We start from the raw sequence: 16,686 nt of genomic DNA, 5'->3' as shown, positions 1-16,686 counted from the left end.
TTTCTTAGTATTTTGAGATAGTCTCATTATATAGCCCAGGCTAGCCCTCATCTCTAAACACTCCTGCTTCTCTGCCTTCCAAGTGCTGGGATTACAAGTGTGCAGCCATATGCAACCTGAGATGATTGCTTGACAGGCACGCTGCACACCCAGAGGCTCAGGCAACATCTGTCTTGGCTGCCACTCTCCTCCACAGACATCACCTCTTTCCTGACAGGCTCTCTCACTGACCTGGAGTTTACCAACTAGGCTAGATTGGCCGGCCAACAAGCTCTAGGGACTCTAACACACACACCACACACACACACACACAACCACTCCTAGTGCTGGCCTAAGTGGGTTCTGGGAATCAACTTCAGGTCAAGCTTGAACAGAAAACAGGTTCCCATGTCTCTAGCCCCTTATTCTGTTTCCTGGGACAGACTTGCTTTGTAATCCAAGTGGGCCTAGCACCGAATTCCTAAACCAGGCTGTGTCTGAACTCATGAATCAGCAGCACAGGCTAGCCCGGGATTCGTGCTGCAGGTCTCCTGAGTGCTGAGTGTGCTACAATAACCAGCTATAGTGCATTATTTCATAGCCTGGAGAGAGGGAGGGGCACAAGAGCTCAAGCAGGGAGGGAGGGAGCAGGGAGAAAGGGAGGGAGAGGAGGGAGGGGGAGGAGGAGAACTTCAAATCCATCTTTGTGTTAGGTTTTTTTTCTTCGAGTTGATTAAGTCTTCACCAGCAACCTTTCACTCACTGCTAAAGATGCTGAAATCTTAGGAAGACGACGTCATTAACGAAAAGATAAGGAGAACATAAGCACACACACAAAATAAAACATATTTATTATGCTAAAGAACAGATTTTATTATTTTCCCAAAACACTAAAATAGCCCATGGCATAGTAATTTAGGACACAATAGAAATGACATACAGTCAGGTCCCTAACTCTCCCATGGCTGTTTTTAACTCTGTCTTGGGTAGGGAGGCTTTAAAATGTCCACTCTTTAAATGACCTTTATTAAAGTTACCAAACCACAAAGGGAGAGTCACTTTGGAAAAAAATCTTAACGTAAAAGAAATCACAAGTCCTGGGCCGGTGTAAAGGAAAACGCTTCATTGCTTCGTTTGCCGTCTGTGTTCTGTCGGCAGGAAAGCCTCAGACTCTTCTGTAATTGTAAATTATCCTAAATGTGATATTGCAACTTCTCCAAAGCGCCTCCACTAAAAACTGCAACTCAGGCGGAAGGAGGGGCACATGTGAGAAGGGACCTCTGGCTGCAGGTCACCGAGTCTGTACAGTGCAGAAATGGCAAGCAAGACTCTTCATGACCGAAGCAAGGCTGACAAGAAGTGGAGGGCATAGCCTACAGGCCTCCACTTCCATCAGATGGCCAGAGGGGAGCTGAGGCAGGTGGCATCCGGACGCTAGCCCTTGAGGATGGGTCTTCCATGATTTAGAACTCTGCGATAAAGGCTCCTGTCTGATCTTATACGGAGCAGATCAATCATTTTCCCGGGGGTGAGGGGTGGGGAGGGGTTCCCAGTTCTGGGCATCTTTCCGAAACGATTGAGAACATGCTCGAAGACGTCCCTCTGCATCAACCACCGAGGTGCATCTGGTTCACAGGAAACAACAGGAACTGAACGGCTGCAGCATACGCCAGACTTAATGCAAAAGAAACTGTAAGACCACCTTTATTAAAGTTAATCTGCTATTTTTATTGCTCTGCTTGAACCTTAACTATGGCATCAGAGACTTGCTAATCTGGAAGATTGCAGAGCCAGTGACCCCACAACTATCTGCGGACCATCTGAAGTACTTGAGAGCTTTCTCATCTTTTACTGTTTCCTCTGAAAGCACGGGATTGAAACGGTCAAGGGACACACATCTCAGCTCGTCTTCTGGGAGAACTTTATAGTAGGGGTAAGCATACGGCAGCTGGCACAGCTCAGAGTATCGGTGAGACAGTTCTGACCAGGTGCCTAGCCCCTTGGGGACAGCACTCAGTGGGTCACCTCTTAGGAATCGCACTTCCCTCAGTTTTGGATGGCCTGGCCGTCCTGACACCCAGGACTCTCCTTTGAGGTATAGTCCACAGTTGTCAGTGGCTCTGGGCTCTCTTCCTGGCCAGTCACTTCCTAGTGCATCCCCAATGCCACGGGACACCCCGGCTAGTTGTTCTTCTGAAGGAGCGGGGGACAGAGCCACAGCCTTGCCGAGGGAGGCTGCTGGGGCTGAATTTCTCCCCATTGATCCCTTCAGAGACTGAAGCACTTTGAAGCCACCATGACACAGGAGGCTGGCTTCGCTCTGACCATGCTTCATTTCTGAGGCTGCCGCCACCGTGGCCCGTGACTTTCCATGGCTATCTGCTACAGGCTGGTCTGTCCAAGAAGGCACAACTGATGGGCTGGGGTTCCTTTTCTGACTTCTTTTCTTAAGGCCACATGCTAGTTTGTCCGGGTCACCTCCTTGTGACTGCTTGGCCAAGCAGACACCCAGGGTCCCTCTCCCAGCCTTCATGCTCTGTGCCCTCTGATGCAGTGAGTCGGGTGAGGCCTATCAGTCAAGGATGGCCTTCAGTGGATCTCAATGTGAACCTGGAAAAGATAATCAAATGAGAATTCTGTGACAGAGGGTTAGTAAAACAGTCACACACACGCAAAATATCACCAAATACCAGGTCCTTGCAGAGTAGGGCCACAGAGCTGCACAGGAGCCAGACAGCGAGAAGCTCTGTCCACTGTCATAGGTCGCCTTGAATTCCAAACAAGATGGAGAAAGGGGATCATAAGTTCAAGGCCATCCTTGGCTACATAGCGAGTCTGAGCCAGCCTGTGCTACACTGAGACCCTGACTCAATCAGATAAGTATACAAATCAAGTACACATAAGATACAAATCACCAGTCCCCTTGGGCTAGCCTAGTCTTATAAAGCTCCCAAGCGCATGTCAGGGCTACAAAAGAATCAATGCTGTTAACTTATGGCAAACCACCCTGCCCAGCGGAATGTGACAGAGAGAGATGAGCTGATTTCCAAGTACTGGGAGTCAGTTCCTCCACACCCGCTCCCTTCACCCCTGCTGAAGATGTTCATAGCTCAAAATATAACCGAGGAGTGGAAGAAAGCTCCCTGCTTTGTCCAAAATCCCCAGGGCAATCTGGGGCCGGCATCTTCCACCCCAACCCTTCCCCGTGTGAGGCAGCCAACCTGCTAGATGACAATAGGCCTGACCCAGTTAGCAGCTGCTGCCCTGCCGGAAGCCTGTCTCCTCACCTTCCCTAACCCAGGCTATTAATGGCCTCAGGCACCTGACAGTCCAGACTACCACTGCTTTGTAACCTAAAAATATCCTGCTCCCAATACTTTCCAAAGCAAATTAGCAAGGCTGCTCCTAAGGGGACAGGGAGGAGTCACAGTGAGTAGGGCAGTGGGCCTCAGTGACAGCTCGAGCACACTCTAGACAAGCCGCCTGCAGGGGTGCAGCATGGGTAAGTGGGCCCTGACTAGAGGCTCAGGCTGGAGGAAATTACGAGGGAGGACGAGGAAGGGTGCCAACACCACCCTTCTGAATGAAGCTGACTCATGACCACACAGAACACGTCACTGAATTTCTTCTGACCAGACAAGCATCTCTGCATCACACCAGCTGTGCCCTACAGCCACGCCTTGTCTCCTGGTAACATATCTGCTCAAAAGCACCTTCAATAAAGAGAGGCTCCACCCAGCTCAGGAGGAGCTGGGCATCCTTGTGTCGTGCTGTGGGCTCCGTGAGGGAAAGCATGGAGCATGCTCTCCAGCAGCAGCGGCAGCTTTTGTATCAGGGTTGGCGAGTGTCTCGGGACAAACGAGAAAGGTGGCTGGGAGGTTTGGTAAAGTGAAGAGCAGAAAAGGACCCTCAACGGACAGTGCGTCTCAGTGGGCAGCGAGTTCAATTCCCAGCACCCAGGGATCCAATGCCTTCTCATAGACCCTGTGGCACACATACATACCCACAAATAACATTTTCAAATTAAGATGAAAATAAGGGCTAGAAAGACCTCAATTCCAGTTCCACAATCCATGGGAAGGCGGCTTTTCTTCCCAGCACCAGGAAGGTAGAGACAGGCAGATCTGAGAGTCTTGCTGGCCAGCCTAGCCTACTGCACAGTTCAGGCCAATGAGGGAGACTCTCTTAAGAACCAAGAGGGCAGCACCTAAGGAGGGCCTGGAGGTTGTCCTTGGCCTCCACATGCACTGCCTTCAAAAGTTAGAGTGGACCTGCTGTGGCCGTGCGTGCCGTACTCTCAGTACTCAGGAAGAGCAGAGAGAGGAGGGTCATGAGTTCAAGGTCACCCTCAGCTTTTCAGGAAGTCTGAGGCCACCTTAGGGCTACCTGTCTCTAACCCTCCTCTCAAAATAAATATGGAGGGACAGGAGATACAGCCCAATGGTAGAGCGAGTACTCTGTTATGCAAAAGGCTCTTAGCTGACTTGGTTGTTTTGTTTTGTTTTTGAGACCAGGGTAGCCCTGGCAGCCTAGAATTCACTCTGTAGAAAAGGCTACCCTTGCTTGAACTCAATGAAATAAATCTATCTGCCTCTGCTTCCCAAGTGCTGGTGTGCACCACGAACCTAGTTAAGGCTTTCATTGATTTCAACATCAACAACAACAACAACAACAACAACATACACACATACATACACACCACACCCCAAGCTCAACAACAACAACATACACACACACACACCCCAAGTTGAAACGAGCCAAGTGAGGTGCTATATGACTGTAATCCAGGTATGGAGGAGGCCAAGGCAAAGAGGCTCTTCAGCTGGAGACCAGCATGGACTACATGGTAAGACTCTAGTTCAAAGACATATGAAGTAGGCACCAGAATATTGTGAATCCCTCACACCCTGAGGGTTGGGAAGGACTTTCTAGTGACAGCAAACACCAAGCATTAAAAACAGATTATTAAACTTTGACTCAAAAAAGAAAAATGTCAGGGTATGGAGAGAGGATCCAGAAGTTAAGCGCACTGGCTGGGACTGGGGCCGGAACTCAGCACCACACGGCTGATTCCGAGCTCCTGTAACTCCAGTTCAGAGAACCTGACGCTCTCCTTCGGCCTCTGAGGGCCCCAGACACATGTGCGGGCACTCACACCTACACAAGGATTAGAGATAAAATTTTAAAAACCGTTTTCAGGGTGTGCATGGTAGTACAGAACTGGAATCCCAGCACTTGGGATGATGAGGAGAAAAAAAATTTCTAGCTCAAGGCCAGCCTGGACTACACAAGGAGCTCCTGTCCCAAATAGGTCAGCCTAGACTACACAGTGAACCGTCTCAAACACCCTTCCCTCAGAAGTAAACAAACAAGCGTGACCCACAGGCAAAGCCAAAATCCGAGAGGCTAAAACACTGTTTACTCCTACAGAGTGTCTCAGACCTCTGTGCCTCTGCGCATGCGCCCCTCCATATGCATTTTTAGAGGAAGGTTAAAGCAGGGTCTTACATCGCCCTAGGTATGGGTGGCTGGTGTCTCAAGGTGTGCGGCAAGAGGGCCATTCTGGGTTCAAGTTCTGCGGAGATACATGAAGTTTAGAACAGCCTGGATATAAAGTTCTGCGGAGATACATGAAGTTTAGAACAGCCTGGATATAAAGTTCTGCGGAGATACATGAAGTTTAGAACAGCCTGGATATAAAGTTCTGCGGAGATACATGAAGTTTAGAACAGCCTGGATATAAAGTCAGGGTCGGGGTAGGGAATGGGAGTTGGGAAACCCACTCAGGCTGGGAAGATGTCTGGGTGGGTAACAGCACTTCCTGAGCTAGCACGAGGACCTGAGTTCAAATCCCCCACATTTAAAACAAACACACACTCAAAAAAAGGTGACCATGGCAGCACCTGTAACCCCAGCATCTCCAGGATGGAGACAAAATCCCCAGCAGCTGCTGAAAGAGCAGGCTTCCAGTTCAGTGAGATAACATCTCAATGTGCACTTGGGTACAAGCACACACACACACAAATGTGCACACAAATGCCCACAGCAACATTACTCAGTGAGACAGTGACAACAACCCAAAGGTCCAGCAGCCAACTGGAGATTATCTGGAGAAATGGCAGCTATTAATAGATTCCAAGTGGGATCCAGCAGTGGAAAAGCACACTGGTGGAAGAAACTGGGGCCAGCCAAGTGCTAGTGCTTACACTAGGAGAAGGGGCAAAGGTCTGCAGGGCTTCCTAGGACTGTTTAATCTTCCTTCCTTCCCTACCTATCTCCGTGTCTCTCTGTCTGTCTGTCTGTCTGTCTATCTATCTATCTATCTATCTATCTTGGAGACAATCTATCTATCTATCTATCTATCTTGGAGACAAGATCTCAAATAGTCAGGTTGATCTCTATCTATCTATCTATCTATCTATCTTGGAGACAAGGTCTCAAATAGTCAGGCTGATCTCAAATGGCTATCTAGCTGAAGGTGACCTTGAACTCCTGGGACTACAGGCCTAGGACACCTTGCCTTGGTTGTATGATGTCCTAGGGATGAAGCCTAGGGCTCAGGGCATGCTAGACAAAGTCTCTTCCAGCCAGGCCACAATCCCAGTGCCCATATTCATCTACTCATCCACTCACCTGTCCACAGACTTGATGCTGCTGTCTTTGGGCCACTGTGTATTAAGACTGGAGTCCTGGACTTTAAACCATTTTCAAACCTCTCAGGTAGACTTACTAGACTGTGCGTTAAGTCCATGTTCAACTGTGTGAAGAACCACCAGACTCCCATCCAGCAGCACAAAACGACGGAGGACAGCCACTTAACATTTGCTCCTGCAACCCCTCCTCCCACCGCCGCCCTGACAACAGCCATCCCAACAGGTGTGACGTGGCCTCCCACTGCTGAGTGGTGCGCTTTCTCCTACAGTCCAGGATCGTCTCAAGGACACACTGGCCATCTGTCTATCTTCTCAGACAAACCTCTACTCCAGCACTCTGCCAATGACTGGATTGGGCTGCTTGGGGTTTGTATTTTATTTATTTATTTATTTTTAATTGTAAGAAATCTTTCTGTATTTAGGATATTAATCCTTTACCAAATTAATTTACCAATAAATGCTTTCTTCAGTTCTTGAACATGTTAGAGATGGACCTAGGACCTCATCATCCATGCTAAGCTAACATCTGACCACTGGCCTACATCCTTAGCTTCTCTCCATTCGTTTTTTGTTTTTTTTTGTTGGTGGTGGGTTTTTTTGGTTTTTTTTGTTGTTGTTGTTGTTTTTTGCATGTAGAATGAGTTCATATTTCCTCGAATTTATTGCATCTTACAAAACTATCAGGTGAAGAAACTGGTTCTTCTCTCCCCAGGTACAGGCACGCCGGGGCTGGAGCCCGGAGCCAGGTACAGGCACGCCGGGGCTGGAGCCCGGAGCCCAGGACACACAGGGTAGCCCCAGAAGGAAAGCAAGCACTTTTAAGCTCATTTGTTCCTATCACCTTAGATAGGATAACTAGCTTTTAACATTAGTATAACTAGAGTGAGCTCACATGCTTTAAAACAGCTGTTCTGTGTGTGGCGGATACACATGTGAGTGAGTGCACGTGTCAAGGTCACAGGACAATCTCTGCTGTTGGTTCTCACCAATACCACAGCCCCAAATCTGTACACTGTACCACCTGCCCGAACCACACACAATTATTTCTAGAACTTTCTCAGAAACAAGTCAAGGGAGCCTGCCATGGTGGTACAAGCCTATAATCCCAGTGTTCAGAAAGATGAGGCAGAAGGACTTGGGGTTCCAGTAGCCCAAGCTACAAAAGGAGTTCTAGGTCAGCCTGGTGAGACTGTCTCAAAACAACTAAGCAAGTCGGGAATCCAGGAAAGAGGCCGGGGAGCCGGCTTGGAGGCTAGGAGTGTTTGCTGCTCTTGAAAAAGACCTAAGTTCTGTTCCCAGCACCCACACCAGGTAGTCACTAACACCTGTTACTCCAGCTCCAGAGGAGCCCACATCTTTTCTGGCCTCCAGATACACCTAGATAAACAAACAGACAACATTCCAAAAATAAAAAAGAATGTAGGTGCTGGGCCAAGCAGGATGGCTCAGCAAGTTAGGCAAGGAACGTTTCCTGATACCAGGCCAAGCCTGATAACCCAAGTTTGATCCCCAAGACCAATGTTACAGAGCAAGAACTGATTTAGACAAACCATCCTCTAATCTACACACACAACTACAATAACCAAGAAAAACCAAGAAGAGCTGTCCCTACGCCCTTTGCACCAATCTACCGCTCTCTTCCGGGCTCGCTGTCCCAGCCTGCAGCTAGCTCCCTGTTGTTCTGGGATTGCCCCAGATGTGGGTCCTGTGACAGCTTGCCCTGTCCACACTCTACTCCTCCAGTCAGACATCAATGTGGTCACAGACCTCACCTCTGCCAAGGTTTTGCTCAAGTGTCCTCTTATCAATGAGGTCCTCCCAGTCTTATCAGAATGCCAGCCAACTTCCCTCCCCCCTTAGAAGACCTGAAAGATTTCCATGTGATGGGGAAGCTCTGAGAATGGGTGGTGACAACTGCCCAATATGGAAAGGTTTTAATGTCCCTGGGTTCTACACTTGGCTGCTATGACGCTTTTGCCTTTTGAGATGCAGTTTCAGGTAACCCAGACCGGCCTCAAACTCACTGTAGCTGAGGGTGACTCTGAGCTCCCCATCCTCCTGCCTCTGGCCGGCCCCTAAATCATAAGCTTGTACCACTGCACCTAGTTTGCAGGATGCTTCCTCCCTTGGCATCTCTACCTGCTAGGATTCCAGGCCTGTAGCATGATGCCCGGTAAAGCAAAAACTCATTAAGTACAAGGGGAGAAAAGATGTCCAAGTGGTGAGGCGGCACAAGACCCATGGAGCTATAGAGTTGAACAGGTTCAGAGAAGAGAGAGAGCAGCTTGGCCCGTGAGCCAGCTCAGTGGGGAAATGCGCTTCCTGCCTCATCGCTAGAGTCTGAGCCCCAGGACCCACACTGTCAGAGACAAGAAACTCCTGCAGGTAGTGCTCCGACCGCCACACATGCATTATGACACCCCACGTGCACACGCACGCGCACACACACACACACACGCTCATACACACGTGCTCACAGAGATATAATAGAAAGCAGAGACTGGAGCCAGAAACCAGGGATGGAGCTCAGTGGGAGAGTGGGTCCAGGCCTCGGCTGGGTGGGTGGTGGTGCATGCTTTTAATCTGGGGCAGAAGCAGGCAGATCTCGAGTTCAAGGCCAGCCTGGTCTACAGAGCCAGTTCCTAGACAGCCAGGGGAGAAACCTTGTCTCAAAACCTTAAAGGGGGGTGGGGGGGAGTTAAGAGCATAGAAAGCAAAGACAGGTTCAGCGCCTTGCTGAGCACAGGGCCGCCAGGGAGAAAGCAGCTGCAGGAGAAGCAAGGTCTCCTGCTCAGTGGTTACCATCAGTGTTTGCCACATCTCTTCTCTGTTCTTTACAGGCCTTCTCTTTGGGTGACCTGGGGCTAAGACGCTCGAATCCGTGTTTCTCATGGGCTGTATAAGTAAAAGGTTGTAGGTGTGGCTTGTCCAAGAAGGCATTCATGATACTATGTTGGTTGGTTCATTTTGGTTTTTTTTCAAGACAGGGTTTCTCTGTGTAGCCCTGGCTGTCCAACACCCGGCTTTTCTTTCTTGCTGGTTGGGGAGGGACAAGGCATCATATAGTCCAGGCTGGCTTTGAACTCCAGATCCTCTAGCTTCTGCTTTCCAAGTGCTGGGATTACAGGTGTGTGCCGCTATGGCCCACCCAGACAGCTTTTACTGTCTGTAGTGATTGGAATCGATTCTCACTTTGTATATCTGTATGAAATTTCCATGGCATATGAGAAAGTGGAGTGCTAGTAACCTCAGATGATTGAGGCTTGTTTAAAAGCAGGCCTCAGTGGAAGAGGATGTGCCTAGACCTGCTGGCACTTGATGCTCCAGGGTGGGGTGGTACCCAAGGGGGACTCCCCTTCTCTAGAAGCGGAAGGGGCAATGGGGGAGGAGTTTGTGGGGCTGGGAGGAGCAGGGGGCTGTGATTAGGGTGTAAAGTGAATTAAAAAAAAAAAAAACAGCACTCTCTTATTTTTCTTTCTTTTTTATTTGAGACAGAGAAACTGTGTAACCCTGGCTGGTCTAGAACTCACTACCTAGACCAGGCTGGCCTTGAACTTGGCAGAGATTGCCTGGATTTAATTTTTAAGACTTTATGTTATTTTTAATTGGGTGCGGGGTGCCCTCGGAGGCCAGAAGAGCTTGAGAGATTCCCTGGAACAGGAATTACAGCGGCTGGGAGCCACTAAGCTCCAGCCCCCCTCCAACCCCTTTTCTCTATCTTGGGACAGGGGTTCTGTTACTATGTTGTCCACCAAACACAGACACGATTGCATGTGCCAGCAAGATTTTGCTGAAGGGACTCTGATATAGCTGTCTTGTATGAGGCTATGCCAGTGCCTGGCAAATACAGAAGAGGATGCTCACAGTCATCTATAGGATGGAACACAGGGCCCCCAGTGGAGAAGCTAGAGAAAGCACCCAAGGAGCTGAAGGGGTCTGCAACCCTATAGGTGGAACAATAAAATGAACTAACCAGTACCCCCAGAGCTCATGTCTCTAGCTGCATATGTAGCAGAAGATGGCCTAGTCAGCCATCACTGGGAAGAGAGGCCCATTGGTATTGCAAACTTTATATGCCCCAGTACAGGGGAATGCCAGGGCCAAGAAGTGGGAGTGGGTGGGTAGGGGAGCAGGGCGGGAGGAGGGTATAGGGAACTTTTGGGATAGCATTTGAAATGTAAATAAATATCTAATAATAATAATAATAATAAAATGAAGTGTTTTGTCGAAGATCTGTTTTGGCTTGTGAGCCTGACTGCTTTGCAGGCTTGTGTGTCACAAGCCTGCCTGGTCCCTAGAGAGCTGGAACTGAAGCTACAGATGGTTGTGAGCCATCTTGTGGGTGTTGGGAAGGAACCCAGATCCTCTGCGAGAACAGCAAGTGCTCTTAACTGCTGAGCTGACTCTCCAGTCACAGAATATTAAAGTTACAACTCTTCTGAGTCCACAAATCCCTTCGACATCTATTCTCTTGTTCGATCATCTTTCAGATTAAAGAGCTCGTTAGTATGGCTAAAATGCCTCACTGCTGGGCTAGGGATGCAGCTCTGAGGGAGAGTTAATCTTCAGTGCGCACAGGCCTTGGAAGCCATGCCCAGTACTGCCACAGGCCCTAGGAACAGGAGATTTAAACACCCGGGGAATCAAGTCCTACAGGGTCCAACCCTTTAAACTCATTCCAGTTCCCCTGAACAGAGGAAGGGAACGATATGCTGGAGGGAAAAAGGCTGTGAGCTACTGGAGTGTCCCCTAAAGTCAGACTGCTTCTCATTACACTTCCCTTTACCCAAAATCAGAACTAAACCCTCAAGTTCAGTTAGAGATTGTTCACAAAGGAACAGAAGTCCTAAAGCCTTCAGGGGAACTTAAAGCATCAGGTATAAGAATTTCCAGTATAGCCCTGTCCCAGAGCCCCTCTCTCTCTCCCAGAAGATGAACAGGCTGCATTTGACGAGGTCCAGGATCAAGCCTGAAACCCTTACAGGGGCTTTAGAAAACCCTGCTCTGGCTAGGCAGTGGTTCATGTCTTTAATTCCAGCATGTGCCATAAGGAAAAGGAAGGCAGGCCTCTGAATTTAAGGTCAGCCTGGTCTCCATAAGGAATTTCAGAGTTCCAAGCTAGCCAGGGTTGTACAGTGAGACGTTGTCTCAAAAGAAAAACAAACCAACTCTCCCCAAGCTCTTGGAGAGACGATTTTACCCTCTGCCTGGGCCCACTTGATCCTGAATTAAGAGAGCCCATGTCTGGATCCCCAAATTCTCTCTAAAACAGGTTCTACCTGAATCCTAACTTGATGTGGAGCCCACAGCTGCCCTTGCTATCGGTGGGCCTGCACTAACTCACAGCTCACACCACTGTTATTATAGATCTGCTTCCCTCCTCCCAAATGCATTTGCCTTCCTTCAGCACAGTGCACACTCCCCATTATGAAATATGGATTTGAATCACCTTTCCAGAGATGATCTCACTGTCCTACAAACAGATGCTCAATAGGAAAACACCAGGAATGGAATCTGCCCATTTATTGCTTATAAAAACCATGAGCCTTCACCACTCTTGCAGGGAAGAAAGCCGTGCTCCATTACAAAAGTTCCCTCTGAAAGAACTGAACTGTGAGAATGTCCCCGCCAAGGAAGACATTCGCCATACCTAGGCGCAGGAAGAGAGTGAATGAATGTAAATTTTGTAAAGAGGAGGAGTCCCTGACAAAGCCTACTCAGTCATCTTGGTGCAAGCTGGGTGAGTGGAGGTCATATCCACATGAGATGGCTAGGCATGGGCCTGCTGTGGTCCTGTTTAAGGATGCCAAGACATGACAGATATGTTCAGAAGACTTCTCTAGGGAGCCAGAGAGATGGCTCAGCTGTTAAGGGTGCTTGCTGTTCTTGCAGAGACCTGGACTCAAGCAGTTCACAACTGCCTGCAACTCCAGCTCCAGAGGATCCAGTGACCTCTTCTGGCTGCCGCCTCCTCCTCCTCTTCCTCCTCCTCCTCCTATTCCTCTTCCACCACCTGCAGATAATCACACATAGATCCATACATACACATAATATATATCATACACATTACACACACTTACACACACACACACACACACACACACGATGCCTCTAATTGACTAGTGTAAAACAGAATACACAAAATTCCAGGCTAGCAATTAGAATAGCCTGGACTCGAGAAGGGTACACAGAGAATTGAACACATGAGGACATTTTAGGGGTTTTGTCTAGGGTCTCGAGACATAGCCAAAGGTGAGCCTGGGGCTGAGCCTCTTACCTCCACCCTCCAAATGCTAGGATTATAGACATGGATCACGGTACCTAGTTTATGCAATACTGGAGACTAAACCCAGGACTCTGTGCATACTAGGCAAGCACTCCACCTCCTGAGCTACAGCCCTAGCCCTGTTGTTTGTTTGGTTTTTGTCTGTTTGCTTATTTTTAATGTTACAGAACACAGCAATCCAAGATATAACATTTTGTATTAAGTACGCTCTTGTAGTCTTTCATGTAATTTTCTTTCTTTCTTTCTTTCTTTCCTTCTTTCCCCCCTTCATTTTCTCCTCCTCACTCCGGCCCCCACTTGCTCTGGCCCATAGGTTTGTTATTTCTCATTACAGTTGGTTGTGAGCCACCATATGGTTGCTGGGATTTGAACTCATGACCTCCAAAAGAGCAGTCAATGCTCTTAACCACTGAGCCAATCTCTGTAGCCCTCATGTAATTTTCTAACCAAATACAAATCATATGTAAAACTGGACACCAGATTCCAAAATGGGACTGGATGGGTCAAACACAGACTGCAGACAACTTTTGCTTCATCACCAAAGGTTTTTTTGTGTGTTTTGTTTTGTTTCCTTTTTGAAAACTCTGAGCTAACTTGATGTTCACAAATCAGGAAGTCTGATTTCTCTCGGAGGTGGTTACCCGATCTGGCAGAAACACTGGAGCCATGTTTCTACAGGTAGGTAATTGGCAGGAACACAGGCTTTCTGGTTTATCTTACTTCCCACACCCAGCACTCATTTGTGGCACCTGTTGTAAAGGCTTGACGGTTCTGCCCCATGGCCTGATATCACTTAAGATGCTACAAGCCCTGCTCATGCTTGTCTAACATTCACAAAGTCCCGGGTTGATCCCGGCAGCACCTCATAACCAGGGTGGTACACACGCAACACCCCCCCCCCCCGCCCGCGCGCGCGCGCGCGCGCCAAAAAAAAAGTAAAGAGATTCTGATATGGACCTCAAAATTGGTTCTTCTTAACTCCTTTTACCCAATTTTGATCAACATATTTGGCTTCCGATTTCATGTGGTCTGGTACCACCTCTGTCAGGGACCGTTTACACACACCAAGTCCATTACACTCCAACTTGACCCAACTGCAGAAAAACTAGGTAGCATTATACTGAACTGGCTCCTCTACACACCAGGGAACAATCTAAGCACAGTAAGGCTGGGGCTAGGGCTGGCAAACCAATGCACCCACCGGGTTCATTTCCAGAACCACAAAAAACCAAAAAACAAAAAAAAACCAACAATAAAAAAACCTCTGTCAGATTACATGCTTCCCAGGGGTGGAGCCAAGTCCTTCCTTCCAACACTGCCTGTGACACTCCAAGGTGTGTAAACAGAATCCAAGAAGTTCACTATGCAGCCTTTCTTACATTTTGAGACAGAACACTCAGGTCGGTAAGACCTCTCCGCTAGAAAAAAAAAAAAAAAGCATTTTGTAAATTCAAGAGATAGAGAAATGTCAGTCATTTTCAGCAAATGAGGCCTCCAGAATGCTGATGCAGACATGCTGTTAGTCCACGTCTAAACTGTTGCAGGCCTCTAAATCTGTTTTCCCTCTTTCTCTCTCATCTTCATCCCGATCGCCATTTCTAATCCCTGGCCAGAATATATCGGAAACATTGGTCAAGACACCATTAACTTTCAACCTACCGTACAAGGATAATATAATAAACCGTCACAAAGTTTGGGGAGCCAGAATTCACAAAGGACTCGCAGCTACAGGATCGCCAACAATTTGTCATTTTTGAGGACAAAGCGTCCTAAGGGACCTTCCTGTCATCTTTCCTTGGACCCCACCCCCAGATGTGGGAACCTACCTTCTGAAGCATCCTCTATGCAGAGTAGGGTAACGGTGGGTGGGGGGAACGCGGTGTTTGGTACACACTCAGCCTCAGGCTGTTAGCATGAGCCCCAAGCACCTGCATCCCGCCGAGCCAGGTGGGCAGGGATGCGGAGGGCGCGGCTCAACCTACCTGCAGGCGCACGTTGAGCATCATGGAAGCCACGATGTAGAGGTAGGGAAAGTTGATGCGCAGCCGCCAAGCCAAGTCAAAGAAGATGAGCAGCGTGCGGGTCAGCCCCTTGCAGAAGACCCCATAGGAGCGGGCGGCGGCCGAGCGCGACAGCCGGACAGCCAGACCGGACAGAGCCGTCGCCATATAGAGATCCGCGGCGCCCCCACTGCCCGCCCGCCCTCCCTCTCCGCGCCCCGTCGCCCAAGGCCTCCTCCCCCGGGCCGCTGCTCAGCGCTCAGCGATCTCAGGGAGCAAGGGAGACCGCGGCGAGGCCGGCAGGAGGGCGGGCCGCGGGGGAGCCGAGTCTGCGCGTCACTCTCCGGAGGCGACTCCGACAGCTACCACCTGGATTCCCGGCCGGGCCGCGCGGCCTGACGTCACAAAGCCGGCCCGCGCCTGCGCAGGCAGCAGACTCCGCCTCCCGCCCCGCCCCGGGCCGCCCCGCCCCTCGGGCGGCTTTCCTGCAAGTGAAGTGCGCGTGCGTTGGAGAATAGGTTGGCTGCGTTGCATCTGGCGTCCTCTAATGGTGAAGAGTTGAGAATAACGACACAGGGGAAGTGGCGTGGTGGCGCTAGCCTGTTAATATTCCAGCACTCAAGAGACTGAAGCAGGAAAAACATGAACTCAAGGCTGGCTGCTCCTCCAGAGGACCCTCAGTTCAGCTGGCTCCAGGAGATCCGATATCTTACTGACCTTCCTGGGCATCTGCACTCATTCGCACACACACCACATCCAAATAAAAATCAATCTTTAAAATACAACAGAAAAGAGATGATGCCTTGGGTATGGCCACAGGTACTTTATAACACACATATTCCTAAAAATGGTTACAGTGAGACCAGCAAAATGGTGAATTGGTAAAAGGCACTTCCCATTGCTCCAGAGGATCTGAGTTCAATTCCTGGGACCCTCGTGGTGGAAGAACACAAGTGACTCCATCCAGGGTGTTGTCTTCTATGCTGCTCATTTATTTTTGTAAACTTGACACAAGAGAGACTAGCAGTTCTCAACCAGTGGGTCGCGACCTCTCTGGCGATCGAACGATCCTTTCACAGTGGTTAGCCTAAGACCATCTATATCAGATATTTACATTACGATTCGTAAAATTAGCAAAACTACAGTTATAAAGTCGTTGTGAAATAATTTTATGGTTGGTGGTCACCACATGAAGAACTGTATTAAGGGGGTCGCGCATTGGAAGGCTGAGAACCACGTCTAGAGTTATCTAATTCCTAGAGTTATGCTGGAAAAAGTTATGCTCGGTTGAAAAACTGCCTCCATCAGGTTGACCTGTAGGCGATTCTGTACGGCATCTTGTTTGGTGATGGGTGTGAGAGGGTCCAGGCCATAAACGGTGATATCAACTCAGCAGCAGCCTCCTGAGTGCAACAGGTTAGCAACAGGTTAGCGCTGCCACGCCACGTTCCCTGTTATCCTCAGCTTCACCATCAGAGGGCGCCAGGACGCAACGCAGCAACCCCACTCGACGACTCACACAGGTAAGAAAACAAGGTAAACCTGGTGGTGATGGTGATGTGGTGGTGATGGTGGTGGTGCATGCTTTTAACCCCAGTACTCAGTAGATTGGGCAGGCAGATCTCTGTGAGTTCGGGGTCAGCCCAGTCTATAGACTGAGTTCCAGAACAGCCAAAGCTACACAGAGAAACCCTGTCTCAAGAAAGAAAGAAAGAAAGAAAGAAAGAAAGAAAGAAAGAAAGAAAGAAAGAAAGAAAACAAAAAGAGG

At 49.1% G+C, this 16,686-nt stretch overlaps 2 protein-coding genes across 6 annotated transcripts; both read right to left on the bottom strand.

Annotated features, from left to right (window-relative positions):
• Positions 1–807: 807 nt before the first annotated feature.
• Fam220a (family with sequence similarity 220 member A) lies at positions 808–2,512 on the bottom strand. Its single transcript, XM_085837410.1, has one exon. It carries the CDS (start codon positions 2,510–2,512, stop codon positions 1,730–1,732), a length of 783 nt encoding a protein of 260 aa, XP_085693536.1. The 3' UTR covers positions 808–1,729.
• Positions 2,304–15,094, bottom strand: Smim10l3 (small integral membrane protein 10 like 3). 5 transcript variants are annotated; one of them, XM_021162534.3, is made up of 3 exons: positions 14,901–15,086; positions 5,488–5,554; positions 2,501–2,589 (listed from the first exon to the last, which is right to left on the bottom strand). In XM_021162534.3, exons 1-2 carry the CDS (start codon positions 15,084–15,086, stop codon positions 5,516–5,518), a joined length of 225 nt encoding a protein of 74 aa, XP_021018193.1. In that variant the 3' UTR covers positions 2,501–2,589; positions 5,488–5,515. The 5 variants fall into 5 exon arrangements, with proteins under 5 accessions (XP_021018192.2, XP_021018193.1, XP_085693537.1 ...); XM_085837411.1 differs by lacking the exon at positions 5,488–5,554 and adding an exon at positions 14,298–14,336 and having other exon boundaries at positions 2,502–2,589; XM_029477978.2 differs by lacking the exons at positions 2,501–2,589; positions 5,488–5,554 and adding exons at positions 12,141–12,645; positions 14,298–14,336.
• Positions 15,095–16,686: the final 1,592 nt, after the last annotated feature.

This window comes from Mus caroli, unplaced genomic scaffold (genome assembly GCF_978045245.1).
Source record: "Mus caroli unplaced genomic scaffold, Mus_caroli_1 scaffold_4, whole genome shotgun sequence".
Lineage (NCBI taxonomy): Eukaryota > Metazoa > Chordata > Mammalia > Rodentia > Muridae > Mus > Mus caroli.
The sequence above is the reverse complement of the archived record's forward strand: the minus strand, read 5'-3'. Positions and strand labels throughout refer to the sequence as shown.